Raw genomic sequence first — 26588 nt, 5'->3', positions numbered from 1 at the left:
AAGGGTTGTCTTATGAGGAAAGATTGAACAGGTTGGGTCGATACTCATTGGAGTTTAGAAGAATGAGAGGAGATCTTGTTGAAACATACAAGATTCTCAGGGGACTCGATAGGGTAGATACTGAGAGGATGTTACCCCTCATGGGTGAATCTAAAACTAGGGGGCATAGTCTCAGAATAAGGGGTCGCCCATTTAAGACAGAAATGAGGAGGAATTTCTTCTCCCAGAGGGTTGTGAATCTTTGGAATTCTTTACCCTAAAAAGCTGTGGAGGCTGAGTCATTGAATACATTCAAGGCTGAGTTAGACAAATTTTTGATCAGCAAGGGTGTCAAGGGATATGTGGAAAAGGCGGGAAAGTGGAGTTGAGGAAAAAATCAGATCAGCCATGATCTCATTAAATGGCGGAGCAGGCTCGAGGGGCCGAATGGCCGACTCCTGCTCCTATCTCTTATGGTCCACATTGGACAATGGCCCATCTTGTCTGATAAACACGCTCCTTGGCTGGCATGCGCCGTACACTGGTTGGGGCGGCGATTGCTTGAGGCGCATGCGTAGGAAAGGGCGCCGGAATTTGAACAGAGGGAACGGCGGTTGGAGGCGGGCGGGAGTCCGTTGTACTCGTTATCGGCGGAGAGGTGCGGCTCGGCTCGGCTCGGCTCCTTCACCCCACGATCGGTCTCGGTTAACGCCGTCTGTCGCTGGGCTTGAGGCTGCAGTCCGTGGCTTTGGTTCATTCACCCGGATTCGAGGTAGGTGGTCGCGATAAGGCCGGCGGGTTACTGCACCCTGGGGGCCCCGTCCAGTGAAGCTACAGGCGCGGTCACCGTGCAATCGGTGTTTGTGTGGTGGGTGTGGGGGGGGCTTCCAGCTTCACTCCGGGCAGATGGCGACCTTCCTCTCGAATGTAGCTGGGTTGGGGACAGCGAGGCCGCAGCCGGCTCCAGCAATCCTGCAGCTTCCTCCGTTGTGCGCAGGCAGTGTGAGTGCGTGTCATTCCCCTTCACTCCATCCTCCACAGTTGATTAATTCAATTTACTGCTTTATATTTTCTTGCAATAATGGCTGGAAATTGTCTTCAATTTACTTGTGTTGCAGTGTTTGTATTAAGATGAAGTGCGTTGCTTCTTCAGAGCTGCAATCTGAAGAGAATATACGTCTTTAAAGCAGAGACTGATGTGTTTAGGTGAGGGATGTAACAGGACTGTAAGTGCGATGTCCATCCCCTCCCCCGGCAACAACAACAGAAGAAAAAGTAAAGTTAAACCTGTTTCGTTCCCTGCCTGGGTCTCCTAATCCCATCTCTATTTGAAACTGCCCAATAATTTTTAAGGTGCGTGTGATATGCTGGAAGTTTGCCAAGTCACACCCACCTTTTAGAAATTCATGTAGGGTAATGGAATGTGCTGAAGTACAGTTTAACATTTTTGCAACTGTCATCATGGTACTATGCTTAATTTTTTTTATGTTCTGAAATTGCAGTCTCTGGTTTTCAAAAATAAACAGAATTTTGCATGTGTTCTTGTGTGGCACTACATTTGAGTGTAACCAACTATGCAGTCCCAAGTGGATTATGACTAGTTGGGTCTGCATACTTTTCCCCTCCAATTTTCTGTGTTTTATGAACATGGGGACTCAAGGGTGATGCCGTCCCTCTGGTACTTTGTCCAAATGGCTATTTATGTTTGAGCTTGGTTGTGAATGTCAGTGGGCTAATTGTGGAGCCATTGCAGCTGAGCTTGATCCTGTTGCTTGACTTCTGTATATGCACTTTCAGCAGGTGTATTGGGATGTGATTGGCACTGTTGACACACTACCATTTCTCTTTCCTCCCCTCCCCCCCCACCCCGCCCCCCCCACTTTCCAGTGGATGTAATGACCAATTCCCTGCTGTGATCAGCTAACTCAAAAATATCTTGGTGACTGACCCTGAGACTCAGTTAGTAACACTGCTTCTGAGTTGAAAGTTGAGTTCAAGCTTCACTTCAAGGTTTCACATAATTCAGGCTGACATTCCAGTACAGTATTGAGGTGCTGCATTATATCGGGTGTGCACTTTGGATAAGATGTTAGTGAGGCCCCTTCTGTTCTGGTTCAAGCAGACATTAAGGGTCCCATGGTGCTATTTAAAAATGTGGGGAGCTTTGATGTTATGGCCACAATTCCTCCCTCAAAATGCCGCTTAATAGTTTAACTAGTCATTCATCTTTTTTTATGGGATCTTGCTGTGTGCAAATGCTCCTGTGTTTGTCTGTATAACTAACTAATTGTTTGAAGCGCTTGAAGGAAAATTAAGATAGGAGTACATGGTAGATAAGTTATGTATATTATGTAGTTATGTACATGGCATACTGGCAATTTGGAGGATTCTGGGTGTTTGAGGCTTTGTAATTTCCGCACAATATTTTTCCCAAAAAAGTTGGCATCTGATTTTTTTAAATGAAATGTGACCTGAGTGGTTTACATAGAATGGTCTCTTTCTGTGCATTCAGCCCAACAAGCCCACGTCTGTGCTTATGCCCCACACGAGCCTCCACCCTCCCTACTTCATCTAACCCTATCAGCATATCCTTCTATTCCTTTCTCCATTGTGTGTTTATCAGGCTTCCCCTTAAATGCATCTATGCTAGTTGCCTCAATTACTCCTTGTGGTAGCGAGTTCCACATTCTAACCACTCTTTGGGTAAAGAAGTTTCTCCTGAATTCCCTAATGGATTTATTAGTGACCATCTTATATTTATGGTCCCTGGTTCTGGTCTCCCCTGCAAGTGGAAGCAACATCTCCATGTCTACCCTATCAAACCCTTTCATAATCTTAAAGACCTTCATCAGGTCACCCCTCAGTTGTCCTTTTTTTCTAGAGAAAAGGGTCCCCAGCCTGCTCAATCTTTCCTGATAGATATAACCTCTCAGTTCTGGTATCATCCTAGTAAACTTTATTTTTGCACCTTCTCTAGTGCCTCCTATATCCTTTTTATAATATGGAGACCAGAACTGTGCACAGTACTCCCAAGTGTGGTCTAACCAAGGTTGTATACAAGTTTAATATAACTTCTCTGGTTTTGAATTCTGTCCTTCTAGAAATGGACCCCAGTGCTTGGTTTGCTTTTTTAATGACATTAATCTGTTTGACTACAGCAGTCTTAAACCTGGTGTTGTGGTGTACTTCAGTAGTCAGAATTGGTACCATCTGTTCTGGAAGTTATAGCTGTTTGTATAAATAGCATTGAATGTTTTATCTATTGCAAATAAAAAATAAAATTGATGGATCAAAGGTCTTTTTAAGTGGTACTCCAACACATACTGCATTGGAATGTTAGGACACGGCTGTTTTTGTGGTTCTTTTGAGTTTTTTTTCTTAAAAAAACATGCATTTATATCTGCTTTATCTGCAGTGTCTGAAAGTGCCTCTTTGCCCCCCATACCACATCCCCCCCCCAAATCTCCTTCCTAATTCAGTAAAGGATGCACAAAGGACTGTTGTACAAAATACAACTAACTCAAAAGCTATATTGTTGAGTTTGGTGGAAAGTCACTGGCAACCTAACAGAATGTGTGATTTAGGTATTGTAATCTATAATATACCCTCTGTGACATTGCGTATGGTCAAATGATGTGCTGCATTGAGGATAGGAATGGTATATCATGTGATGCAGAATGTATTATCTTGCTGCCAAGCTGGAGCTTGTTTGGCCTTGAGACCACAAAGTCTAATTGATCTGAAGCTGTTTTTACTGAACAGAGTCTAATTGTTGTTGGGTGAGGAACTATCCAAATTAGAGAATGCTTGTAAATATTAGGCTCCAGGTCAGAACCATGCAGCATTGTCATGATGCCTGTCTTTGGCATCTAGGTTTTAATGCCTGGTATGTGGCATAGTTTTTATACCTAAAGCAATGGTAATACATTGGATAGTATGCTGTCTATAATGGCACAACATAATCTACTAAACTGGAGCTGTGTATGTGGTGTGCGTATATCCAGAATTACACAACTTTGGTGCTGCATCTTTTTGTGTTGACAATTTCTTGCAGCTGATTGGCTAAAATGTCATATTCTCATAGTGGCAACAAATCACAACTGAACAGAAGGAAGCATGGGGGATGAGCAATTAGTACACAGGGATGAAAATCTTCAATTGTAAAGTTCAAAAAATTACTGTTCCATCTTGCATATCATCAAACATATCATGGTGCCGGTCACTCCTGTAAGTGGTCCAAATGTCTTGTGTTCAGGAGTGTGCCGTTAACTACTCATGTCTAATTATATAATAGTGTAACCCAGTGGAACCCTTGTGATCTGAACTGGATCTTGTATCTTTTGCTCGTGCACTTCTCTACTCTTTTTTGAAGGCAGACTGAAACACTAGTGAACTGAGGCAAGATACGAATTGTTAGGATGCTTTTATTTTATAGACAGCAAGTGAATCTAGAGTAACAGTTGTAATCAAATCTTGCCTTGATTAAACTAACTACAGAACCCTCAGAACAAGGAAAATAATTTTAAAACACCACACCTTTCATTTTCTTAGTTAGCCTTCTGATTCTGACTGGCTCTGGGCTTAATCTGAGCAATGCTCTTCTTGCTAAGCCAAGCTTCCTGCCCTGACCCAGCTGCCTGGTTGTCCCTATGTTCCTTTGTCATTTTTCTTTATGTTCCCTGTGGTGGGAGGTCTGTTCTTCTGCCTTCCCCATTCAATGATTTGCCGGTTAGTTAGACGTGCTCCCGTTTGGTAGTGGTTTAAAGAAACAATCTCCTGTAATTGCGAATGATAGGAGCCATCCTGGCTTAATGAGCCTGGGATGAGATCATTGCTGCAGAGATATTTGGGAAAAATTAAAACTAGTTATGTTTCTTGGCCATTGCTATTAAAACCACACCCTAAACAGATAGACAGTAAAGAGCTGCTTCAAGTTGCATAGAGATTTGTGTGCAATTGATATTTTATTTATCAACTTGCCTTGGGTAAGGAAAGTGCTGTAATTGGAGAACCCCCAACTTCTCTGTTTCTGGGGAGACCCTTCAGTCTACTTTCCAAATTCTCCCTACCCCTCGTCTCTTTCTCCACCCCCCCCCCCCAAATTTTGTATCCTTCCCTTACAACTGCATAGTTTCTGTCTCCCACTGAGCAATGTCCATGGGAGATTTGTTAGTTTTATAATAAAAAGTCGTCTTTAATGTGCATCTTTCACACTCCCAAAGGAAACACAAACCCTGAAATTTGCACAAGCTTCCTAATCTAGACATTCTGTCTCCAAACAATTACACTCTGACCTTTTTGTAAAGACACACAGTTCCACTTTAGTAGCAGCATAGATTGTGCATTACATATTATAACACTCCTGTTATAAAACAGCATATCCTAATTAATTGTGAGCAATGTCATGGGTGATCCACTAACGTATATTATGTAATCCTGTTGTCCTATTGCCCACCTGCCTGTATCATGAATCTATTAATTATCATTAAGTTGGTACCCAGAAGGAATTCCAGTTAAGTGTAAAATTGTGGATCAACACCTGTTTAAAACCTATGCTCTTGAATTTTTATACTAGTTGTGGGATGGTATGAGCGGTGCTTAGTACAGCTAGAATCCACTCTTAACTTGCCTGCTTTGGGCATCAAGTCTCCACGTCGGTATCCTCTTTCCAAGCTCCATTTGGAATGTAGTCTGCGACCTACTTTGTGTGACTGTTCAAAGTGCATCCAGAGTCACTTGGACGTCAGTGCACTTTATTACACTATCATTTATTTAGGCATTGTTTCTTTCTTCAGGTTGCAGGCATCAAATTGTGTACAAAAGAAAAGGTGGTTAAGAAAATGTCTCTTCACAATGTGGAAGCAATGCTGCTACGCTGCCCTTTGAAAAGACTGAGAGAGCATCCCGCAGACAGTGATGGAAACAGCAGCGGTGAGTTGGAATGTTTATACTGCAAGCAGTTCAGCAATGAAGGTGCTCCCACTTACTGCTTTGAGCCTAAAAAAAATTGGGTGGCGAGAATCCACTGGCCTACCTTTTTTTTCCCCATTTCCACTTTTAACAGATTTCCCCCTTTTCTGCGACATATTGGGTCAGATTGTGGTCCAGAATCCAAATTTGGTTTTGAATATGAAATAGCTGGAGTGCACACAATTAGTACCTTGGTACAGTTAGCAATTTTGCCACATCTTTGAGGCATCTGCGTCCATTTTTGAACTGTGTCCAATCGGTTTGTGAAATTCATCCAGGTGACCTGGGGCTTTCATCTTTTTAAAGTGTGTCCGGACTTCAAGGGTTAAGCTACGAGGAGAGATTACACAAATTGGGGTTGTATTCTCTAGAGTTTCGAAGGTTAAGGAGTGATCTGATTGAAGTTTATAAGATATTAAGGGGAACAGATAGGGTGGATAGAGAAACTATTTCCGCTGGTAGGGGATTTTAGGAGTAGGGAGCACAGTCTAAAAATTAGAGCCAGACCTTTCAGGAGCACGATTAGAAAACAATTCTACACACAAAGGGTGGTAGAAGTTTGGAACTCTCTTCCGCAAACGGCAATTGATACTCGCTCTATTGCTAAATCTAAATCTGAGATCGATAGCTTTTTGGCAACCAAAGGTATTAAGGGATATGGGCCAAAGGCAGGTATATGGGGTTAGATCACAGATCAGCCATGATCTTATCAAATGGCGGAGCAGGCACGAGGGGCTGAATGGCCTACTCCTGTTCCTATGTTCCTATAGAATACAGCAGTTTTCTGTTCTGTGCTTTTCTCTTTTTTTTATTCCTTCCTAACTGTCCTCTCTTACCCAGCATATTTATTTAGAATGCTTTCCCCCTTCACTATACTTAATCTTAACCCTTCCTCCAAACAGTAAGATTTACCTGCCTGTGTAGAAATTCCCTTTGCCACAGAATTACACTTGCTGCCATTGAAATCCAAATCCCTCCCTTCATCTGTATCTATCAAGCCACATTACATATGAACATACGAAAAGACGGCAGAAATGGACAAGATGCTCCATTGAACCTGACCCATCAGTCATGTTGCAACTAAGCATCATGACCCTCAATGCTCCCAACCCACCAGCAGGCTTTTAATCTCCTGGGAGAGGCAATTTTTAATTTTATTTTAAAAGCTCTAGTCCAATTTCAGGGGAAAAAGAATTCTGGGCAATTCCTTTCCAACCCCCAAAAGCGATCAAAAATTAGTTCCGGGTGGAAAGTGACGACGGGATATATTTTGTACGTAGGGACATCAGACTCCTCCAGGAACTCATCCAGCTCCCTTTTTGAATGCTTGCTTTGAATCCGCACTCACTGCACAAGCTGGCCTAGTTCTATGCTTTTTTTTATTCGTTCATGGGATGTGAGCGTCGCTGGCAAAGCCAGCATTTATTGCCCATCCCTAATTGCCCTTGAGAAGGTGGTGATGAGCCACCTTCTTGAACCACTGCAGTCCGTGTGGTGAAGGTTCTCCCACACTGCTGTTAGGAAGGGAGTTCTAGGATTTTGACCCAGCGATGATGAAGGAATGGCGATATATTTCCAAGTTGGGATGGTGTGTGACTTGGAGGAGAACGTGCAGGTGTTGTTGCCATGTGCCTGCTGCCCTTGTCCTTCTAGGTGGTAGAGGTCGCGGGTTTGGGAGGTGCTGTTGAAGAAGCCTTGCTGCAGTGCATCCTGTGGATGGTACACACAGCAGCCACAGTGCGCCGGTGGTGAAGGGAGTGAATATTTAGGGTGGTGGATGGGGTGCCAATCAAGCGGGCTGCTTTGTCCTGGATGGTGTCGAGCTTCTCGAGTGTTGTTGGAACTGCACTCATCCAGGCATAACTTCAACATATGTCCTCTCATTTTCCCTAACCTATGTAAATCAAATAATCTATCCACATGAACACAGTCTAGTCCTTTCATTATATTTTAAGTATTTTAATCAAATTGCCCTGAAGTCCATGTTTTTCTAGTGTAAACCTAAACCAAGCACCCACCCACCCACCCCCCCAAAAAAAAAAGTATGCACCATTTTATTTGAAAGAAAAACATATTTCTTTTACCTCTTTATGAAAGATGTACACAATTGAGTTTCGTACCTGTATTTTTATCATTCGGCTTCTGCTGTGGCTGGCTGGACAACCTGCTTTGGCCTGCTGTGCTACTTGTAGGCTACTGGGAGGTGCATTGTACTTAGTAGGAAATTACCTGTGCAGCCTCCCATAGGAGACGCTGTGGCATCCACCTGATTCCTCCTTCCTCAGCTTGGATGAGAACGAGTGAGTGGAGTTGGGGATTGAGCTCGTATTCTCTGGCTCTGATGCTATGAACTAGCGTTCTAAAAGATAGGATCGGCATTTCTGAAAGGATTGAACTGGTTCACGGGCTTGTGGAATGACACATGGCTCATCTTCCACTGGCAGATCATAGCAGTTTGTTCTCAGCTAATATCTCCTGTCTCCAACAGACTGAAATACAACTATTTGCATTTATATAGCGCCTTTAATGTAGTAAAATGTCCCAAGTCGCTTCATGGGAGCGATTTTCAAACAAAATTTGACACTAAGCAACATAAGGAGATATTAGGACAGGTGACCAAAAGCTCGGTCAAAGAGGTAGGTTTAAAGTTGCATCTTAAAGTGGGAGAGAATTCCAGAGCTTGGGGCCTAGGCAGCTGAAGGTAGAGCGACTAAATTCGGGGATGCACAAGAGGCAAGAATTGGAGGAGCTCTGAGATCTCTGTGGGTTGTAGGGCTGGAGGAGGTTAGAGATAGGGAGGGGTGAGACCATGGAGGGATTTGAAAACAAGGATGAGAATTTTAAATTTGAGGTGTTCCTGGACTGGGAGCCAATGTAGCTCAGTGAACACGGTGGGGGGGGGGGTGATTGGTGAACGGGACTTGGTGCAATTTAGGATGTGGGCAGCAGAGTTTTGGATGAGCAGTTCCTGGAAGGTGGCAGATGGGAGGCTGGCCAGGAGAGCATTGGAATAGTCAAGTCTACAGGTAACAAAAGTATGGATGAGGGTTTCAGCAGCAGATGAACGGAGATGGGTGATATTACGGAGGTGGAAGTAGAAGGTCGAGGTGAAGGAGCGGATATGGGGTCAGATAGGATGCCAATGTTGCGAACGGTCTGGCTCAGCCTCAGACAGTGACCAGGGAGAGGGATGGAGTCGGTGGTTGGGGGACGGAGTTTGTGGCGGGGACCGCAGACAATGGCTTTGATCGGCCCAATATTTAGTTGGAGGAAATTTTTGCTCATTCAGTACTGGATGTCGGACAAGCAGTGTGACAAATCAGATAGTGGAGAGGTTGAGGGAGGTGGTGGTGATGTAGAGCTGGCTGTTGTCTGCATACATGTGGAACTTGACATTGTTGCACTTGCTTTCACAAGCTGATCATACAGTCAGGCAGACTAACTCTTCCAAACTAGTGCCCTGGATGTCACATACTATTTAAACAAATTGTATTCTTAATAGTTGACCAGAGTAGACAAGAAAAATATATCCATTTTTAAAAGGGGTATTGCTACTTACGAATTACCTGTTGTTCTGTGTGATTTAAGTGTACTTGGGGATCTGTTAATGAAATTCTCTGGTTTCCAGCATTGCCACTGGACACTTTAAAGAAGCAGAAGTGTTCTTCCTTGGATGAAGAAATAGAAAACGTACATTCTGCGGGATCTATTTTTATGTCCTCAAAGAAGTTTCGAGTCCTGGAGCAGGAGATCAAACCGGACACTCCGGTGGTTCCATCAGTAAAATCACGGCTTCACAGACTGGCTGAACAGAGGAAAGCCTGGGATCTTGATGGTATGACTTGTGCCATGCTGCAAAAATAAACCAAATTTTCTTTACAAGTTGTACAATATATTCTTAGTATGACTAGAGTTATTTCCAATTGTCTTCCCCCCCCCTCGTAGTGTGGACATTTGCTAGGTAAAGCTGTGCAAGCACGAATAGCCATCTGGCACTTCACCCAATTGCAGGAGTGGGAAATCTGGTTATTTCCCTAGCCCAACGGCTGAGGCCTATTGTGCCTTACAGCTGCTGCAGCTGAGATGAACTGATTCCATACAAACCAGGGATTTGTGATCGATGTGGCTTGGTTCCATACTGGATCATGAATCTAACTATTGACAGAAACAACCTTTGTGTCTAGGTTTTATTGAGGGTGATGTACACTTGCTTAATTTGGGCCTCTATGAAGGTTGCTTCTTGGCAACTGTCATTCTGTTCTATTGTCCATAACTGTCTCACTCTCAAAGTATTGAGTAAACCAAATATGAGACAGTTATAGCTCATTGTTAGTGGCAATGTGTGTTACTGTGGCATTAAATCTCTGCTTTTTAAACAATGGAAAATAAGCAACTTTGTAGTTTGTGCATAATGGCAGAATCTGTAGGCAGAAGTTCAGATAATGTGCTGAGTTTTAGCAATCTTTTTAATGTGTTAATATAAATACATGATTTGGCAAAGCAAATTATTTTGATGCTGTGTAGATGGCTTGTTTACAAGAGCTAAGTGGGGAAGCTGATGTTGGAACACTATTCCAATAACTAATGCACTATCTGTTTAGAGCTTTTCCCTGATGCACAAGTATCTTTGGGCATGAAAAACAGGCAGGTCTCTCCAGCAGAAACAACCAACTCCTGGAGGGAAGAACTAACCAGACCAGCTATTAACAAGGTAACTGAATCTGCCCACTATTTCAGTCCTGAAATGAATGCACTGCTTATGTGGTCATTTTTTTTTATAAAGCAGTGAGGGGGGGCATGTGCAAAGGATGGTGGGAGCATATTATGAACCCATTCAAAGTTTCCTTTGGATGGCTTTTTGGCATTGCTCTGAATGCTGTCAACACTTTCTTTTTCCCCCTCCCCTTCTAACCGAACCTTTGGACTACGGTTATCTCGAATGCTTTGTTCTAAGTGGCATGGTCTAGTGATGTGTAAGTATTCAATGCCACTGCATCATATGCCAGGAGTAGATGATAGTCTGGATGATCTTGTTTGATAGGTAGCATCATAACGTACCAAGTTTTATCATGCTTGAAGTTGACATGTGAGTTAGTTTAATTATTTCTGTACCTTTCCTATTATAGACAAAGCTATAAATAATGTACTGATCACCTACAAAAACAAATCAACTTTCTTTCATTCAGTTGCTGCTGTTGCATGTTTGACTCAATGCCTGATTTGCTCCATCATTTTCTACTGCCAACTATGTAGGCCAACAAATGAGTGGGAACAGCAAAGTTTAGCAGCACTGACAAACTAATTTGAACAAAATGCAATGATAACCGAGCTACAAAGCTGGATGACCGATTGTATATACAGCTGTCTGGGAATGTTATTGTTGCTTGCAGAGTATAAAGCGTCTGTACATCTTTATATCCTGCCCTCTCAGCCAGATGTCACACTATGACTAAGACTCAATGTTCAATTTGTTCTGCCAGAATTGCTATAATGCTCCAGATCAGCACAGATGTATACTTACTACTGAGCTGGAGTAGTACACCATCTCTTCACCTCCTGGGACCTGTGTTCAGATTCATCTAGAATCAGTGTGATCAGTCTGGCTGTAAGGCTGTTGTGACATTAACTGGACATATAGTGCAAATTGACACTAAACCGCTGATCTCGGTGGCTAAAGGTACAAGTACTTTGGAATAGATGGTGTCTCTACCTTGAGGTTAGGGTTAAGGCATGTTGGTGTACAATAGCTTTACACGGCATCTTCTTTTTGTATCCAACCTGAGGATGTTTTTTTGCTAACTGTGGATTGCATCCTTGTGTTGGGGAATTCAGTATACTATATTTCCATAATTTAGAACACACACACAATTCAAACAGCCCAAAAATGTAGGTGTGTGCTGTCACTGAGTTTGATAATTTTGGAGCTAGTCTTTGTCAGCAGTAAGTAGGTAAGTGTGGAATACTGTTCAGGGTTTAGGCAGCCATTGTTTTATTGGTAAGTGTACAACATTGAAATGAAATGAATGGTACCAATACTTGCATTGCTTATCCTGGAGGGAAAATACCAAAGCATTCTTTTGAGTGATGCATAATGCTGAGGTTCTATGGCCTTAGTGTTCTCTTCATTCATTTGGGCTTCAATAAACTTGTAATGGGTTTCAACTGTTTTTTGTGTCTGGCCTATTGGAGGCTGCTTTGGCTCACTTCCTATATGAGAAACTATTCTGGGAATACTTTAAACCAATGAACCCATTTGTATTTTTAATGTAATATGAGCACCCTTAGCAATGGTGTCAGTGGCTCAGGAACATGTCTGTTTAACACTACATCTTTGGTACAGTTTTTAATAACTGAGTTTACTTTCTATTGGTAAAGTACTCTTCAAATTTACAGGCTAGATTAAAACATTGTCAGTCATATGTTCTATTTTAAAAAGTCTTCCTTTTGAACCTTCCCATGATGAGCTTATCCACACTTACCTGTTGTACCTCATAGTAGCCGATGCCTATAGGTAGCACTCTAATAGGGTTTACAGTATTAATCTAAGCACTGAGATGTTATGCTGGACGCATCATGGAGAAATATTGGGAAAACAGTCTGGGTGCCAGGTGCAGGCTATAGTCACTGGGTAATGTTGTATTCTTTTTCTATAAATCACTAAGTTTTCTCTGAACTTTTCATCCATTTTTTGCTCAGGAACTGAAAATTCTAATGTCAAAGGTTCAAACAATTTTTTTGAATACTTATTTCACAAGAACATGATTTAAATTTATCTATTAAATTGTTTTTTTTCTTTAAAATCTTTAACAGAACCATTTAAGATAAATGCCTCAGTCTCTCTCAAAAGCCTGCGCTTAGGTTTGTTTTTTTTTGTTCAGAGTTGTGAGGCTGCTGGCTGAATTTGGATTGTGCAGCATATCCCAGGCTGTGTCAATACTGTTCAGGCAGCTGTACTGGTGGGATATTTTTCTTCAGATTTTAGCTTTTTTTTTTCAATTGTTTGAAAAAAGCTAAAGGACAAATTTCAAAAGTTTCATTCAGGTAAAAATTGTATTAAACTGTTCGAGGAGTTGGGAGGGTGACAATGTATTGATTACACATCTGTTGCAACTTTTATTTAGTTTTATAAATTTCAGTGCATTAAGTTGAGAGGCACAGTGTCTTTGTTCATTGTAACTGGGTTAATGTTTTTATTTGAATTTTTGAAGCAATTGCCTCTATCACCTGCTATGTCAACAGTTAAAATAGCCTCAAATTATCACCTGCATTTTGTTGGATACAAAGGTAAACATTTTAATGGTTAACAACTGTCAGATGCAGTGATTTTCCTCATCTCTTGAGATTGCCCCCTCTCCTCTTCTCTTCCCCCCCCCCCCATAAAAAAAAATTGAAGCTCTAATTAATTATCACCAGTGTATTTTGAGTCATTGTGGGCATCACTGGCAAGGCTGACATTTATTGCCCCTCCTTAGGAACAGTGAGATAGTTACGGTGGACCCTATTGAACTGCTTTTCTTTAACGGTTTTATACACCCGATAGTGGCTAGCTAAGCCACTTTAGAGGACAGTTAAGAGTCAAACATGTTTGTGTGGGACTGTAGTCATGTATAGGCCAGACTAGGCAAAGATGGCAAGTTTCTTTCCCTAAAGGACAACAGTGAACCAGCTGGGTTTTTATGATCATCTGACAGCTTCACTTTTACTGTTACCAGCTTTTTATTCCATTTTTTTCAATGAATTCAAATTCTCCAATTGCCATGGGGTTAGGCTCAGCCGGGAATCTTCCTATATTTGAATAATTTGCCACTTGCTGTCCAGATTTCCACATGATTGCTAACCACTTGTGTGAGATAGTGGAATGCTGCTGAGGCTGGAGGAGCTGTACCTGAAGACTACTTAACCTCTGGTAGAGGGCTGATCTCAATGACCTGTTGTTTATAGAGTTAGATTCTCTCGTAGTAATGCAGTTTTTTAATGGAACATTTTAATGGGAGGGTGAGGGGATTGATCAGAGGAGTTGTAGTACTTCATTGTTTTTATAGCTTGTTCTAATGTTTGTGAAACAAGTGACTTTTTTTTGTATCACTTGCATAGCATTGGGATCACCCAAGTTGCTAGATCCTTGCCAAATGAGCAGCATTTAATATCTGTAAATTTTAACTCTTTCTGCTGAAGCAGGTCAGAAAGGAGACTGAAGAGAGAGCTATTATAAGTTGCACGAAGGTGAAAACTACAATGGTATCAAGTAAGTGTAATCTGTGTAAGTCTTGTGTAGTGATATTGTGCCCTGTAGTTATTAAATGCATCAAAAGTACTCTGGTCTGACTAGGACCCTTCCTGATAAACTATTGCAAATTGCCTCTTGAATGTCAACATGCATCTTGAACAGCACAGCAGTTTTTCAACACATTAAAATTGGCCCAAAAGATATACAAGTGAGGATGATAATCCAACTTTTATAAATAACTAACTGACCTCCCATAGTATTGCTCATGAGGGGGTCAAGGGAATCACTTCTTGTACCTGTCCCTGATTGTCTTGCACTCTAATTCTTGTTTGTCTATTGCACACATTCTTTCCATCTGTGTCTGACTCCATTTCCCCCCTCTCAATATCTCCTTCCCTTTGCCTCCTCTCTTTGTTCCACATCCATTGTCCCTTTCATTTTCTTTGTCCTTTTTGTCACCTTCAAATTTTTTTTGTTTCTAAAAATATTTGTACAGTATTTTGAAAATGTGCTGTGTACCACACTTAATCCATATTCACATTGTAAAGATCTATTATTATTTCAGTTGGGTAAATTGCACTAAATGTTGAGATCTAAAATTGAAAATTCACCATTTAAAAAAAAAACATGAAAGTACTGTACTGAGCATGAAAATATTAGATATTTTCATGCTCTGTACAGGACGGCCATTTTTGAACTAGGTACATTGGATTGTGTTTTTAGTGGAAATTAACTTATTACATCACCAATATACATTTTGAGGGCAATTCCACAAATAGTACTAGAAGGAAGCCATACTGGCATTTGTCATTGATCTTGCCAACAAGTAGTGGAAACAAATCTTACATCTACTGAAAGACATTGTTGTTGCAGTGTAACTAAATTGTTCTGAAACAGAAATAAAAGTTACAAATAGCACTACACTATGTAATGTTGCTAAAGCAGAATTTGAAACATTATTGTAGTAGACATGATCGTAAAGATACACTTGCTGAAGGAGCACAGGAAGTCTGGTGGGTTTGGTAAGGGTAGAGACTGCATTCTAGGCCCTTTGGTGGAGTGGGGTCTAGGAGACTGATTACAATGGGGGCACAGGAATTGTTCCGTGCTTTGCAAGGAACAATCTAATCACGGAAAAGAGTAATAGATTACACTTCCTGCAGATGGATTGCATCGGTCAAAGGTACATAAACATACGAAATAGGAGCAGGCGTAGGTCATATGGCCCCTCAAGCTTGCTCAGTCATTCAATAAGATCATGGCTGATCTTCGACCTCAACTCCACTTTCCTGCCCGATGCCCATATCCCTTGATTTCCTTGGAGTCCAAAAAATATAAGAAACAAGGAATGTGGACTAGGCAATTAGATGATCACAAGGAGAAAGAGACCTTTTTTTCAAAGTAGATTAACCACAATACACACCTTTTTAAGTCATTCCCAGATAAGCAATGAGCTCTGATGGTTGAAGATGTCGAGCTTCCTTCATGCAGTTTAGCATCTCAACTGGTTTTAAGATATTCATATGAAATTTACATGTCTAGAATGTTTGTGTAACTTCGTTCTTCGTCGGATACCAATGATCACTAAATTCCCGTGGCTAGGTATATGCGTAAACTGTGATAGCCAAGCCAACTTGTTTTTTGCTGAAAATTGGACTGAATGATCACAGACTGATCCTCAAAACATTGCAAATCCCAGAATCTAGTGTAGTAAAAATGTAATGACATCTTGAGTCTGTGCAAACTAGTGGCCTTGGCATGAATGCAGGACTAAGGATGTGAGGATAAACCCAGCAACTATTGGCCAGGCCGACTAACCTCAGTGGTGGGGAAACTTTTAGAAACGATAATCCGGGATAGAATTCAGTCACTTGGACGAGGATGGATTGATTAGGGAAAGCCAGCACGGATTTGTTAAAGGCAAATCGTGTTTAACTAACCTGATAGTCTTTTGATGAGGTAACAGAGAGGGTAGATGAGGGCAATGCAGTTGTTGTGCTGCATATGGACTTTCAAAAGGCACTTGACAAAGTGCTGCATAGTAGGCTTATCAAGATTGTGGCCAAGGAATGAAAGGGGCAGTAGCAACATGGATACAGAATTGGCTACGGGACAGGAAACAGAGGGTAGTGGTGAACTTGTTTTTCAGACAGTGGGAGGTGTACAGTGATGGTCCCCAGGTGTCGGTGCTGGGACCACTGCTTTTCTTGATATATATTAATGACATGGACTTGGGTGTACAGGGCACAATTTCAAAATTTGCAGATGGCACAAAACTTGGAAGGATAGTGAACAGTGAGGAGGATAGTGATAGACTTCAAGAGGATATAGACAGGCTGGTGGCATACACGTGGCAGATGAAATATAATGCAGAAAAATGCGAAGTGATACATTTCGTTTGGTAGGAAGAACAAGGAGAGGAAATATAAACTAGAGGGCACAACTCTAAAAGGGATACAGGAACAGAGATCTGGGGGTTTATGTGCACAAATCATTGAAGGTGGCACGGCAGGTTGAGAAAGCGGTTAAAAAAGCATACGGGATCCTGGGCTTTATAAATAGAGGCATAGAATACTAAAGTATGGAAGTCATAATAAACCTTTAAAAAACACTGGTTTGGCCACAACTGGAGTATTGTGTCCAGTTCTGGGCACCGCACTTTAGGAAAGATGTGAAGGCCTTATGGGGTGCAGAAGAGATTTTCTAGAATGATTCCGGGGATGAGGGACTTTAGTTATGTGGGTAGACCGGAGAAACTCGGGTTGTTCTCCTTGGAACAGAGAAGGTTGCAAGGAGATTTGATAGAGGTATTCAAAATCATGAAGGGTCTAGACAGAGTAGATAGAGAAACTGTTCCCATTGGTGGAAGAACCAGAGGACATAGATTTAAGGTGATTGGCAAAAGAACCAACGGCGACATGGGGAAAAACCTTTTTACACAGTGAGTGGTTAGGATCTGGAATGCACTGCCCTAGGGCGTGGTGGAGGCAGATTCAATCATGGCCTTCAAAAGGGAACTGGATAAGTACTTGAAAGAAAAAAATTGGTGGGAGAGTGGGACTAGCTGGATTGCTTTTGCAGAGAGCTGGCACGGACCCGAATGCCCGCCTTCCGTGCTGTAACCTTTCTAAGGTTCTAAGATCTGGAAGAATTTCTTGGCACAAGTGGCTTGTGAGGAAGTTATAAAGCTTCCTGGATATTCCATTTTGTAAGATGAACACTGGCAGCGAGTTGTTGGATTCATGCTATTGCTTTTGTGTGTGTGCCCTGATAAACCTGGTCCAATTTGCTTCCTTCCCACCCTCCATTCCGATTTAAATAGCTGAATTTTCACATTTGATTCCTTCTCACTGGAATGAATCGAGATGAGGGGAGGAGAGAAAAACCACATGCCATCTACTGCAATTGTAAAAGGGTCAGTTGGGTATTTGTGCTTCTGGAGGCTGGGATGCTCTTACAGTAACTGATGCCACCTGGTGACTCAGTTAAGAACTAGTAAGTGCACTTTTTCTCTTTCCCACCCCCAAAGTCTCTGACAAGGTGGGCACCTGACTCAGATGCACAGTTGGGGGATTTCTAATTATTTGCAACTTTTTTTTAAGCCCAACCAATATTGGGTGGCTCCCTCTGCTAGAGAAACTCAACTTAGTTTTATCAGCTTACATTCTTAAATTGACTTGACTGCCCTTTTTACCCAGTTTAAAGGAACTTGAGGCAGTCGTTTTAGTCTAAAGCCCCCTTTTTTTTCTCACTGCTGTAACAGTTCAGCTTTTTTGGATCTGGCTCTGTTTACTCACTTTACTACCCTTCCAAGTTTTGTCATCTGCAAATTTTGAAATTGTGCCCTGTACACCCAAGTCCAAGTCATTCATATATATCAAGAAAAGCAGTGATCCCAGCACTGACCCCTGGGGAACACCACTGTACACCTCCCTCTAGTCCCAGAAACAACCGTTCACTGCTTTCTGTTTCAGTAAGACAAAGATTCTGAGACATCCTTGAGAGACGTCAGACTAATCTGGCACGCTCTTTTAAAATGTCCCTGCCATTGGTTCTATAATATAAATGTGTATAAACTTTGTTCATATGAACAAATATGCTTTTTTTTAAAAAAGTACAATTTTTATTTGGTCACAAAGTACGGTACAAGTGTGCTCCCTCTCTGCCTCCTAGTGCAGAGATGCTCTCCACTATAAACAGAGCCGTTCCACAAACCAGAAAATGCTAACTTTCAGGATTATAGTTCCAGAGCTTAACGTATGTAAACTTGGTGTAGTTGGTAACATCCTCACCTTTGGGTGAGATGGCTGAGAGTTTGAGGCCACCATTATAGTTTGACCATATAATCTAGGCGGACCCTTCAGTGGATTATTGAAGCAATACTGTATTGTCACAGGTGGTGTTCAGATGAGATGTTGAAAGCCGTTCCTGTCTGCTGCTTCAGATGGACCCTTTGAAAGAACACATAGCACTATCTGCAAAAGATCAAGGAGTTTGAAGTCCTGTCCAAAATTTCTCCCTCAGTCAATATTAGCATTAAACTAGCCATTTATCTCAGTTACATGAGGTGCAGATGTATCAGTGACTACTCTTTTAAAAAGTAATTTTTGTGTGAAGTGCTTTGAGGTTGTGTGCTAAGGCATCATAGAAATGTTATTACTGTAAACACAAGATTACTTGTACAGTACTAGTTTTGGTATGACACTTTTAGCAGAAGAAGCTGCTAACTGTCCTGTATCTGCACAGTAACTAGGCCATTTCAATTTCTGTAAATGTTTTCAGAAAAGCATTCTGTAATCTGTGTATCTGCTGATTATTTGATTCCATGACCTTTGATAAGTTCAGCATGGTTATTAATACACTATGGTCAACTTTTCTTTCAAAAACTAGGTGTTGTTGTGCAATCCGTTCGAGAGAAATTTGAAGAGATGAATCATGAAAACCAGAACCAAGAAGAAATAGGAAACTGCCCCAAGATCACTGCAGTAACTCCAAGTACAAAGGCCATTCATGCAATGCTGCTTGAGAAGTCTACTCCCAGTGCATCTCGTGTCATCCGGATGAAAAAGGTAAAGTACAGTCTGCCCACCTTGATTTATTAGCACATGAATATGAACAGACTTCATGAAGCACAAACTTGAAACTGATTTTTGATAACTTATGGTTATTACTTGTATACAGTACCTTTTAACATAACAAGGTTCTGGTGTGCTTTCACAGTTTGGAGTTGGGCCCATGCAGCAATAAGGCTGGAATTAGGGGAGGTGACTGAAGGCATGGTCAAAGATGTGAGTTTCAACCAAGTTTTTTGACGGTGGTGAGGAATAAAGCAAGACCGAGTGCTATGAGTTGTAGAGTCAGGACAAGGTGGCTGAAGGCTATGTCACTGATAGCTGAGTTTAGGAAAGGAAAATGCATGTTAAACCAGAGTTGGAAGAGCAGTCGGTATGAGCAGGGATTTGGGGCTGGGGGAGGCTGTAGAGATGGGGTGAAGGGTTCTGTAGATGTATTGAGGAATTGGAATCCAGTGCAGGTCAGCAAGGATAGGAGTGACAGTTGGATGGCACTTTGTATGGGGGCATTTAGTGAGGTAGGATATGGTTCAGGATGAGCTGGCATTTATGTAGCTTGGAGCTAAAGAGGACATTGGAAAAGTCTGGTCTGGAAGTGAGGAATAAGTGAGGGTTTCAGCAGCAGTGAGGGTGAAGCTTCTTTAGCAGTGGTGTTGAAGTAGGGACACGGTGGACGTAATTGGTCTTGGTGATGAGCTGGATATGACTTTAAATCTAAGCTCAGGGTCAAGCAAGGCTGGTTAAGCTTGGATGGAATCGGGGGCTTGACTAAAAAGTTTTGGGCAAGAAGCCAAACAGGCCTTGTCAATGAACTGCAGAAAGTTCAACCCATTCCCAGGATGATGTCTGACAGCATAGTCATGGATTTAAGTATGGTGATGAAGGGAAAGTTGGGTAATGTCAAGAGGAATTGTACAGAATGTTGTTGACTTTGACCAGGGTGGTCCAATGCTGTGGGCAGGTTGGAAAACTGACTGCAGGAAATGGTTAGCATGGAGTTTGGTGGCAATGGTGTATTCCAGAATTTGAGAGGAATGGGAGGTTGGAGATGGGGTGGTTGGAAAGGACAAAGTGGCCAAAAGTAGGCTTTTTAAGGAATGGGATGAGTATAGCTTTGAAAGTAGAAAGCATTGCCTGAAGAAGGAGTGGTATAGTAGGTACAGCACAGGAGGAGGCCATTCGGCCCATCATGCCTGTGCTGGCTCTTTGAAAGAGCTATCCAATTAGTCCCATTCCCTAGTGCTTCCCCATAGCCCTGTAAATTTTCTCCCTTCAAGTATTTGTCCAATTCCCTTTTGAAAGTTACTATTGAATCTGCTGCCATCGCCCTTTCATGCAGTGCATTCCAGATCATCACAACTTGCTGCTTTTTAAAAAAAAAGTTTCTTCTTGTCGCCTTTGGCTCCCTTGCCGATCACCTTAAACCTGTGTCCTCTAGTTACCAACCCTTCTGCCACTGGAAATAGTTTCTCCTTATTTACTCTGTCAAAACCATTCATGATTTTAAACACCCCTATCAAATCTCCCCATAACCTCTCTATTCTAAGGAGAACAACCCCAGCTTCTCCAGTCTCTCTACATACCAGGGATGAGGAACTTCAGTTACCATTCTAACAGATCTCTTCTGCACCCTCTCTAAAGCCTTGACATTGTCCCTAAAGTGTAGTGCCCAGAATTGAACACAATACTCCAGCTGAGGACTAACCAGTATTTTGTAAAGGTTTAGCATAACTTCCTTGCTTTTGTACTCTGTCTATTAATAAAGCCCGGAATCTCTCATGCTTTAACAGCCTTCTCAACTTGTCCTGCCACCTTCAAAGATTTGTGTACATACACCCCCAGGTCTCTGTTCCTGCACTGCTTCCTTCCCCCTGCCCCCTCCCCTTTTCATATGTACCATTTACTTCATATTGCCTCTCCTCATTCTTCCTATCAAAATGCATCATTTCACACTTCGTGTTAAATTTCATGTGCCATGCCTGCCCATTTCACCAGTCTCTGTCCTGAAGTCTAAATCTATCCTCCACATTGTTTGCTACATTTGAGTTTTGTCTCATCTGCAAACTTTGAAATTATACCCTCTATACCCAAGTCCAGGTCACTAATATATATCAAAAAGAGCAGTGGTCTCCTGGAGAACACCATCGTATATTTCTCTCAAGTATGAAAAACAACCTTTCACCAGTACATTCTGTTTTCTGCCCCCTATCCAATTTTGTATCCACATTGCCACTGTCCCTTTTTAATCCCATGGGCTTTAATTTTGCTAACAAGTCTATTATGTGGTACTTCATCAAATGCCTTTTGAAAGTCCATGTACACAACATCAACCCTCTGTTACTTCATCAAAGAACTCAATCAAGTTAGTCAAGCACGACTTTCCTTTAATACATCTGTGCTGACTTTATTAGCCTATACTTTTCCGAGTGCCAATTAATTTTGTCCTGGATTATTGTCCCTAAAAGTTTCCCCACCACCAGCGTTAGTCTGACTGGCCTGTAATTGCTGGGTTTATCCCTCCCCTTTTTTTGATCAGGGGTGTAACATTTGCAATCCTCCAGTACCACCCCCATATCTAAGAAGGATTGGAAGATTGTGGCCAGAGCCTCTGCAATTTCTACCCTCACTTCCCTCGGTAACCTAGGATGCACCCCATCTGGACCAGGTGACTTTGAGTACTGCCAACCTTTTAAGTGCCTTCTCTTTTTATCTATTTTTATCCTTTCCAATATCGCTATTACCTCCTCCTTTACTGCTACAATGGCAGCATCCTCTTTAGTGAAAACAGATACGAAGTATTCATTTAGTGCCTCTGCCTCCACAAGAAGATCTTCTTTGTCCCTAATCAGTCCCATGCTTCCTTTGACTACCCTTTTACTTATTTATATGTTTAGAGAAGACTTTTGGGTTCCCTTTTATGTTGGCCACTAATCTATTCTCAAACTCTCTCTCTTTGCGCCTCTTATTCCCTTTTTTTAGATCATCTCTGTACTTTCTGTATTATAAACCTTACATTTGTCTTAAGCCTCTTTTTTTCTGTTTCATTTTAATCTCTATCTTTAGTCATCTAGGGAGCTCTAGCTTTGGATGTCCTTCCTTTTCCCCTCATAAGGAAGTGTCTACTCTGTACCCGAACCAACTCCTCCTTGAATGCTTCCCATTGTTGAATTACTGTTTTGCCTAACAATTTTTGATTCCAATCCACCAGGGCCAGACCCCTTTTTTAACTCACTGAAATTTGCCATCCTCCAGTTAAGCATTTTCACATTTGATTGTTCCTTGTCCTTTTCCATAACTGTTCTAAACCTAATATTATGATCGCTGTTCCCCAAATGCTCCGGCACTGAAACCTACTCCACCTGCCCTACTTCATTCCCAGAACTAAATCCAGCACTGCTTCCTTTCTGGTTGGGCTGGGAACAGACTGTTCCAGAAAGTTCTCCTAAAAATGTTTCAGGAGTTCCTCCCCCTCTGCCCTTTACACTATATTACTATCCTGGTCCATATTGGGATAATTGAAGTCCCCCATTATCTCTACTCTATAGTTCTTACATCTTTCTGTAATTTGCTCCTCCTATCTTCTTCCCACTATTTGGTGGCCTGTAGCAAAACAGCTCCTCTATTGTTCCTTAATTCTAAGCAAATAGATTCTGTCTTTGACCCCTCAACTACATCATCCATTTCTAGTGCTATAGTTTCTTTGATCAATACTGCCACCCCACCCCCTTTCTTTTCTCCCCTATCTTTCCTGAATACCTTTTTAGCCAGGTCTCTTATTGCCACTATATCATAGTCCCATGTGGCGACTTGAGCCTGCAACTCACCAGCCTTATTTACTACTACGTGCATTTATGCACGTGCACTCCATTCTCCTCTTAGACTGCCTCGCTGTTGCCCCCTGTCTGATTGCTTCTATTTCTGAACTATTCTTTACCCTAGTGCTACTTGTCCCTCCCAGTCCTCTGAGTACCTTGTTTCTCCTCTCCAATGTTTCATTCTGGTGCCCATCCCCCTGCCAAATTAGTTTAAGCCCTCCCCCACAGCACGAGTTAACCTCCCCGTGAGGATATTGGTCCCAGCTCTGTGGTGCAACCTGTCCATCTTGAACAGATCCCTCCTGCCCCAGAACTGGTCACAGTGCCCCTGGAATCTGAAGCCCTCCCTCCTGCACCATTGCTTCAGCCATGCATTAACCTGTCTTATCCTACTGTCCCTACACTCACTAGCATGTTTTTTTTTATTCGTTCACGGGATGTGGGCGTCGCTGGCAAGGCCGGCATTTATTGCCCATCCCTAATTGCCCCCGAGAAGGTGGTGGTGAGCCGCCTTCTTGAACCGCTGCAGTCCGTGTGGTGACGGTTCTCCCACAGTGCTGTTAGGAAGGGAGTTCCAGGATTTTGACCCAGCGACAATGAAGGAACGGCGATATATTTCCAAGTCGGGATGGTGTGTGATTTGGAGGGGAACGTGCAGGTGGTGTTGTTCCCATGCGCCTGCTGCTCTTGTCCTTCTAGGTGGTAGAGGTCGCGGGTTTGGGAGGTGCTGTCGAAGAAGCCTTGGCGAGTTGCTGCAGTGCATCCTGTGGATGGTGCACACTGCAGCCACAGTGCGCCGGTGGTGAAGGGAGTGAATGTTTAGGGTGGTTGATGGGGTGCCAATCAAGCGGGCTGCTTTATCTTGGATGGTGTCGAGCTTCTTGAGTGTTGTTGGAGCTGCACTCATCCAGGCAAGTGGAGAGTATTCCATCACACTCCTGACTTGTGCCTTGTAGATGGTGGAAAGGCTTTGGGGAGTCAGGAGGTGAGTCACTCGCCGCAGAATACCCAGCCTCTGACCTGCTCTCGTAGCCACAGTATTTATATGGCTGGTCCAGTTAAGTTTCTGGTCAATGGTGACCCCCAGGATGTTGATGGTGGGGGATTCGGCGATGGTAATGCCATTGAATGTCAAGGGGCGGTGGTTAGACTCTCTCTTGTTGGAGATGGTCATTGCCTGGCACTTATCTGGCGCGAATGTTACTTGCCACTTATGAGCCCAAGCCTGGATGTTGTCCAGGTCTTGCTGCATGCAGGCTCGGACTGCTTCATTATCTGAGGGGTTGTGAATGGAACGGAACACTGTGCAGTCATCAGCGAACATCCCCATTTCTGACCTTATGATGGAGGGAAGGTCATTGATGAAGCAGCTGAAGATGGTTGGGCCTAGGACACTGCCCTGAGGAACTCCTGCAGCAATGCCCTGGGGCTGAGATGATTGGCCTCCAACAACCACTACCATCTTCCTTTGTGCTAGGTATGACTTCAGCCACTGGAGAGTTTTCCCCCCGATTCCCATTGACTTCAATTTTACTAGGGCTCCTTGGTGCCACAATCGGCCTTGATGTCAAGGGCAGTCACTCTCACCTCACCTCTGGAATTCAGCTCTTTTGTCCATGTTTGGACCAAGGCTGTAATGAGGTCTGGAGCCGAGTGGTCCTGGCGGAACCCAAACTGAGCATCGGTGAGCACGTTATTGGTGAGTAAGTGCTGCTTGATAGCACTGTCGACGACACCTTCCATCACTTTGCTGATGATTGAGAGTAGACTGATGGGGCGGTAATTGGCCTGATTGGATTTGTCCTGCTTTTTGTGGACCGGACATACCTGGGCAATTTTCCACATTGTCGGGTAGATGCCAGTGTTGTAGCTGTACTGGAACAGCTTGGCTAGAGGCGCAGCTAGTTCTGGAGCACAAGTCTTCAGCACTACAGCCGGGATGTTGTCGGGGCCCATAGCCTTTGCTGTATCCAGTGCACTCAGCCGTTTGTTGATATCACGTGGAGTGAATCGAATTGGCCGAAGACTGGCTTCCGTGATGGTGGGGATATCGGGAGGAGGCTGAGATGGATCATCCACTCGGCACTTCTGGCTGAAGATGGTTGCAAACGCTTCAGCCTTGTCTTTTGCACTCACGTGCTGGACTCCGCCATCATTGAGAATGGGGATGTTTGCAGAGCCTCCTCCTCCCGTTAGTTGTTTAATTGTCCACCACCATTCACGACTGGATGTGGCAGGACTGCAGAGCTTTGATCTGATCCCTTGGTTGTGGAATCGCTTAGCTCTGTCCATAGCATGTTGCTTCCGCTGTTTAGCATGCATGTAGTCCTGAGTTGTAGCTTCACCAGGTTGGCACCTCATTTTTAGGTACGCCTGGTGCTGCTCCTGGCATGCTCTTCTACACTCCTCATTGAACCAGGGTTGATCCCCTGGCTTGTTGGTAATGGTAGAGTGAGGAATATGCCGGGCCATGAGGTTACAGATTGTGCTGGAATACAATTCTGCTGCTGCTAATGGCCCACAGCGCCTCATGGATGCCCAGTTTTGAGCTGCTCGATCTGTTCTGAATCTATCCCATTTAGCACGGTGGTAGTGCCACACAACACGTTGGATGGTGTCCTCAGTGCGAAGACGGGACTTCGTCTCCACGAGGACTGTGTGGTGGTCACTCCTACCAATACTGTCATGGACAGATGCATTTGCGACAGGTAGATTGGTGAGGACGAGGTCAAGTGAGTTTTTCCCTCGTGTTGGTTCACTCACCACCTGCCGCAGGCCCAGTCTAGCAGCTATGTCCTTCAGGACTCGGCCAGCTCGGTCAGTTGTGGTGCTACCGAGCCACTCTTGGTGATGGACATTGAAGTCCCCCACCCAGAGTACATTTTGTGCCCTTGCTACCCTCAGTGCTTCCTCCAAGTGGTGCTCAACATGGAAGAGGACTGATTCATCAGCTGAGGGAGGACGGTAGGTGGTAATCAGCAGGAGGTTTCCTTGCCCATGTTTGACCTGATGCCATGAGGTTTCATGGGGTCCAGAGTCAATGTTGAGGACTCCCAGGGCCACTCCCTCCTGGTGGGACAGGACATACCCAGGGATGGTGATGGAAGAGTCTGGGACGTTAGCTGAAAGATATGATTCTGTGAGTATGGCTATGTCAGGCTGTTGCTTGACTAGTCTGTGGGACAGCTCTCCCAATTTTGGCACAAGTCCCCAGATGTTAGTAAGGAGGACCTTGCAGGGTCGACTGGGCTTGGTGTTTTGCCGTTGTCGTGTCCGGTGCCTGGTGGTCCGATGCCGGGTGGTCCGTCCGGTTTTATTCTTATTATGACTTTTCGTAGCGAGATTTTACAACTGAGTGGCTTGCTAGGCCATTTCAGAGGGCAATTAAGAATCAACCACATTGCTGTGGGTCTGGAGTCACATATGGGCCAGACCGGGTAAGGGCGGCAGGCTTCCTTCCCTAAAGGACATTAGTGAACCAGATGGGTTTTTACGACAATCCGGTAGTTTCATGGCCATCATTAC

The 26588-nt window shown here is 43.2% G+C and overlaps 1 protein-coding gene across 4 annotated transcripts in view; it reads left to right on the top strand.

Annotated features, from left to right (window-relative positions):
• Positions 1-578: 578 nt before the first annotated feature.
• The window catches only part of LOC137333496 (anillin-like), a 74407-nt gene continuing 48397 nt past the window's right edge, over positions 579-26588 (top strand). Inside the window, exons 1-6 of one of the 4 annotated variants that reach the window (XM_067997664.1) lie at positions 579-751; positions 5775-5910; positions 9578-9784; positions 10551-10660; positions 14125-14194; positions 19067-19245. In XM_067997664.1, the coding sequence (XP_067853765.1) occupies positions 5820-5910; positions 9578-9784; positions 10551-10660; positions 14125-14194; positions 19067-19245 (657 nt within the window). In that variant the 5' untranslated portion in view covers positions 579-751; positions 5775-5819. The remainder of the gene's footprint in view (positions 752-5774; positions 5911-9577; positions 9785-10550; positions 10661-14124; positions 14195-19066; positions 19246-26588) is intronic. The other 3 variants (XM_067997663.1, XM_067997662.1, XM_067997666.1) reach the window with 3 other exon arrangements.

This window comes from Heptranchias perlo, chromosome 16, assembly GCF_035084215.1.
Source record: "Heptranchias perlo isolate sHepPer1 chromosome 16, sHepPer1.hap1, whole genome shotgun sequence".
Taxonomy (NCBI): Eukaryota; Metazoa; Chordata; class Chondrichthyes; order Hexanchiformes; family Hexanchidae; genus Heptranchias; species Heptranchias perlo.
The sequence above is the reverse complement of the archived record's forward strand: the minus strand, read 5'-3'. Positions and strand labels throughout refer to the sequence as shown.